The sequence below is a fragment of the Vigna unguiculata genome, chromosome 5, assembly GCF_004118075.2.
Source record: "Vigna unguiculata cultivar IT97K-499-35 chromosome 5, ASM411807v1, whole genome shotgun sequence".
NCBI classification, from domain to species: Eukaryota; Viridiplantae; Streptophyta; class Magnoliopsida; order Fabales; family Fabaceae; genus Vigna; species Vigna unguiculata.
The window spans coordinates 46470830-46476562 of NC_040283.1; the positions used below are offsets into that span (position 1 = coordinate 46470830).

Here is a 5733-nt window from a genome sequence, read left to right on the forward strand (position 1 = left end):
TTGGAAAGGCAAAATTAAGGAATCAGAATAAACACATTTTGACTGCTTCATTCTTTTCCTTCATCACTTCTTCTATCCTTCGGAGTCAAAATATTTTTTTCACTTTCAAAATCTTCAACATGCCAGTAGTTAATTGAAAGAAACCTCTTTACTGATAAAAAAATTAAAAATTAAAAAACTGGTTTTCCTTTCACTGTCAAGTTAAAAGGGTAAGCCAATCTGTGATATCATTTCTGTTTATATATTTTTGTATATGTTCATTCATATCTCTTACTAATTTATTATTTTTCATTACTTTTTTAGTGGGAGGGCAGTTTTTTCGTTATTTTTTTTATTCAAAGATAACTTTTTACTAAAAGAAAACTATTTTTCCTTTGTCAAGTTGAAATATATAAAATTATTATAATGTAACAAATCTTTTCATCTGTAATATACTCAAGATTTAAATTAAAGACAACGGATTATGTTGAAACAAGTTACAAGTAAGATGATAAAACTATATTTTATATCACTTTGAATGTTTTAGTTTATCTCGAAATATTTCCCATTTTTCTTCAAACCAACCAATCAATACTATAACATCATTTTCTTGGTATTTTACTTGTACGTAAATAAAACGGCAGTTACATTTCACTTAATTTAATAAGTAAAATGATTTTATCACAATAGTTTATGTAGGAGTTGAATGATGTTACATTCACCTTCATTCACTTTTTTTTATTGGGAAATATTATTTTAATGACACAAATGAGCTGGGAGTGCACATTGTGTCTTGGTCGTGCAAGATCCCATTTAATCATGGAACAATAAAACAATAAAACAAGATAATGACAAAAGAAAATAATTTTCTATTGCTAATTTTTTAAAGTTAATACGTGGTGCACACAAGACAACCTCATTGAAAGCTGAACAAACATAATAAAACAATGTAGTTTTGCTGTACCAACATATCCACCGTAAGACTTGTCTCTGGAGGGAGAATTATCGTAAAAATAATACAATAAGAACGATATACGTAAATTATAAAATTTTAAAGTAATAAATTTATCGCTTTTAATATAAAATAAATTTATGAGTTTGATATTCATATGGATTTTCTGTTGTAAAAATAACAATATTTAGAGGGAATTATACCTCAAAGACACAACATCAATGAAATCTAAACTCAACCATATAAGTTATTGAAATCATTCTCAACCTAAAACTTCAAAACAATGAGTTTATGGGTGGGTCTTTATCCTTATATAATGTTATACTTTCTCATTTCTAATCGATGTAAGACTTAGACTCACACTTTAATTCCTAACTATATTTTTATATATAAATGAAATTGTAATATATTTAAAAACATTTATGTTAATTACATAATCAAGCCGGAGAACCAAACCAGACATACGTCAACAAGACTCTTAAAGTTGAATATTTGCATTATTTGCAAATTCTTTAATTTTATATTTATAGTGTTTGTCAGATGCCAGATCTATTTGTGATAGACAGTGGAAGTGTCCTATTCCAAGCTAACTTCACTTTATTTATTTTTTTCATCTAAACCACAAGACTTCAAAGTAAAAAGTCCAATATTCAATCATTGAAAATTCTTCTTCCAATGCAGGAATAGAAAACTAACAGAACAAAATTAATTCCGGTCAAGGAGTCAATACACAACAGATTATGAACACATGGAAGCAAGGAGTTTCATTTAGAGTGATGGTTCATTTTCTATTATTGATTTTGGAATCAACTTGAGCATGACGACGTTAGCAGAAGTCGTTTGAACTGAGGATGAAACTCATAATGTTGTATAAGTGAGAGGAGAAGAAACTCAAACATGTTAATGGTATAAGTTATTGCAAGCGTGGTTAGTCTGAAAATTGATTGAGTAAAATTTTATGTTACCTAACTAAGAGGGTGGGAGAGTTGAAGGTGTGTACTATTTGTTGCAGCATTAATAGTTTATCTTAATACTGATAAAGACCATCACGAAATGAAAAAGACAAGGCCGACAAAGGATTGTATTGGAACACATATGAAGAAGATGCAGAGATTGAGATAAGGGGGGGACGCTATGGATTTCGGTACGTTAGGCATCTTTGTCTATGTGGATCATATATGTGTGTCTCTTCACACACCAGTTAAAATTCTTGAGTGTAACCATGCAAAAAATGTCGGAAAATTTGAGCTTTTTTTTTTTTTTTTTTATGGGCAGCAATAGTTACAGTGATGATGGGAGGAAGTGTGGGAGAGAAGAATAGAAAAAGAATTAAGGGCAGAACTCAGAAGCTTTTAGCCATGCTGGTTGGAATTTAATCAATGAATCAATCATGTGTGTCACTGTAAAATTTAGAAAGCAAGGAGGGTCCACTTGCAATGATGTTGAGTAACACAACAAGGGAACTTCTCTCTCTCTCTCTCTCTTTCTGTCATTCTCTTTCTCTGTTCTTCTCTCTCTCTAAGTGCCTGTGGTATACAACTATATCAACTATATCTATCTATTTATCTATCTGCATATACAAATGATACTCTCTTTTTACGTGGTTTGCTTTTCCACCCCCTTTTTTCTGCTTACTTTACGATATAAGGGAAAGGGGAGTGAGAGGGAACTGTGTATAAACAAAGCTTTGTAGCAAAAAATAATTGAGCTTGATTAAAGGCAGCATATATTATAAACAATAAAGAAGGAAAAGATTTTTCTGGTGTTTGAGAAAGAGAACAGAGGAAAAGACAGAAAAGCGCAACGTCAGAGTTAGCCATAGGGTTCTCCTTGGTATGTGGTTTCTGGTATTGTTTTTCACTGCCTCAGACATAGAGGGGAGATACTACTTCTTCTCATCTTCCTCTCTCTCTCTCTCCCTCTCTCTGATTTTGAGCTTTGAGTAGCTGGTTCTATACTTTTTTTTTTTTGTTTGTTCATATTATTATAGTGTGGATATCACTGGATTTTCTTTGTATGTATATATAAAACAAAAAACAAGAATTGTCTCTTGGGTTGGTGCCAAACAAGTTTGAGAAACCATGAATTAAGTTTATAGTATTTGCTTCACTTCACAGATGTAGAGAAACTCTCTCAATTTTCATTTTTCTCTCACTGATACTATTTTTTTTCTTTGTTGGGGCCATATATATGTGTCAATTTTGCCTCTTTGTTCTGTTCGTTTCTCACTAGTCCAGTTCCAGCCTTTTCCTTGTCTGTTTTAGGTGTCATTTGATCGATCCCAGAAGGTAGCAAGAGTAGTAACATAAGAAAAACTCAGATCTAGCTATGGCTGGTGACAATTCAAAAAGGTCCAAATATGAGAAAAGACGATGAAGGATTTGATTTGATGTTCCAAAAACCATGTCTAATTTGACTTCTGCATCCGGTGAAGCTAGTGCTTCTTCAGGCAACAGAACCGAAATTGGTTCTGATTACTCGCAGCAATACTTTGCTAGCCCACCAACTCAAACCCAGGCTCCACCAAAGAAAAGAGAAACCTTCCAGGCAACCCAGGTTTTTTTTTTCTTCTTTTTATAAACTTCCAAAGTTTGTTTTGGTTTTGGTTTGTTTGTTGTATGTCCTTGTCTTGTTTATCTGAATTGGGTTGGTGTTTGGATTTTGTTAATTGTTTATTCAGACCCGGAGGCTGAAGTTGTGGCGTTGTCTCCAAAGACTCTCTTGGCCACAAACAGGTTCATCTGTGAGATCTGCAACAAAGGGTTTCAAAGAGATCAGAATCTGCAACTTCACAGAAGAGGGCACAATTTACCATGGAAGCTGAAGCAGAGAACGAGCAAGGAGATAAGGAAGAAGGTTTATGTGTGCCCAGAAGCAAGTTGCGTCCACCACGACCCTTCAAGGGCCCTGGGGGACCTAACTGGCATCAAGAAGCACTTCTGCAGAAAGCACGGCGAGAAGAAGTGGAAATGCGACAAGTGCTCCAAGAAGTATGCTGTTCAATCAGACTGGAAAGCTCACTCAAAGACCTGTGGCACAAGAGAGTACAGATGTGACTGTGGAACTCTCTTCTCAAGGTAACTAACCTAAACCCATCACCTCTCTCTATATATATATATGGCTTCACTTCACTTTACATCATTCATTTATGAAGCATATGAATCCGAGGTTGACTCAAAATTCCACCACATTTCTTCAACTTTTTACAACACGTTCTTACAATGAAGAAGATGACACAATAAACAAAAGTTGTATACTATATATATAGGTATATACCTAACTATAACTACACCACCCTTGTGAGAGAGAATATTTGAATGTGGCAGCCAGGTGCCTAAGAAACATGGAGTGTGTATGTATATGTCTTTTAGGCGTTGGGAAAAGAGAAAGGTTGAAAATTTGTGCTTTAGTGACATGGGTTTGGTTGTATTTGTTTATGACAATCAGGAGGGACAGTTTCATAACCCACAGAGCCTTCTGTGATGCATTAGCAGAGGAGAGTGCAAGATCTGTGACAGGCATGGACATTGCCATAGGCATTCCCAGCAACTCAGCTTCAACTCCAACAACACCTGCAGCGGGAGTAGGAGTAGTCATCCCTTCATCCTCTCATCATCATCAAGATATCATCCATGGTGGTAACAATTTCCCATTGAAGAAAGAGCAACAAGGTTTCATGCCCCCATGGCTTGGACAACCACCCTCCACCGTTGATCTCTCCTCCTCCTCCTCCTCGTTCTTCTCTCAGCAGGATCATGTGAGCGGTCTCCATGAAAACCCTAACCCTAGAGGTGGTGGTGGTGGTGGAAGTGGTCCCACTTTCCCTCCCTACCCAACAGCACCTTCCCCTCCTCACATGTCAGCCACAGCGTTGCTGCAGAAAGCAGCCCAAATGGGAGCTACCATGACCAAAACTGGCTCCATGATTAGGACCCACCAACAGGCTCACGTGTCTGCTGACTCTTTGAATTTGTCCTCACGTGACGACCAGATGACCCCCACTTCCAACACCACCACTCCCCATGGCTTGGTACCTTTCGGGAATAAAGCTGTTCCTGCTTCTGGTGTTGGTGTTGGCGTTGGTGTTTCTTCATCACTCCTTCACCATGTTATCAACTCTTTCTCTTCCCCTTTTGAAGGGACTTCTTTTGAGGACCCTTTCAATGCTGCTGTCACCAAAACAACCGCCGCTGATGACCGTGCCGGTGGTGGTGCCGCCGGCGGAGGAAATTACAATGAGGCCATGACCAGAGATTTCTTGGGTCTTCGACCCCTCTCTCACACTGATTTTCTCAACATCGCTGGCATGGGAAACTGCATGAACTCCCAACATAACCAAACCCAAAACCCTTGGCAAGGTTAGCTCCATATGTTTTTACAAACATATATCTGCATTTTCCTTTTTCTTTATTTCATTATAATATATAATATACATTTAATTTTGCTTTTGTTTATCATATATATTCTCAATCTTCCCAAAGGGAGTGTGACCTTCCAGAATCTCAATATTTATGTAGCTACATTTTACAAATATATATGACATTATATTTATATTATTTAGTTTTAATGCAGTTAATTAATTTTCATAATGTCATTGATTTTTTTGTAGATCAGTTATCGATTATTAATTATTGTTTGAATGCTAGTTTCTGACAACTTAGCTAGACAAAAAATAAAATAAAATAAAAATAATCCTAGGCGAATCTAAATATATTTTGATTTTTGTCTCTATGTATAATACTATCACACCTTTCTGCTGTGGACCTAGTAAAAATATTTTTATTTTCAAATACCGTTGTCAA

General features: G+C 35.8%; 1 protein-coding gene across 1 annotated transcript; it reads left to right on the plus strand.

The window, feature by feature from the left end:
- Positions 1–2770: 2770 nt before the first annotated feature.
- On the plus strand, positions 2771–5498 carry LOC114185187 (protein indeterminate-domain 11-like). Its single transcript, XM_028072763.1, is given in 4 exon segments — positions 2771–3461; positions 3464–3487; positions 3612–4008; positions 4379–5498. Coding segments are annotated over 4 exon segments (1464 nt in total). The 5' UTR covers positions 2771–3334; the 3' UTR covers positions 5295–5498.
- Positions 5499–5733: the final 235 nt, after the last annotated feature.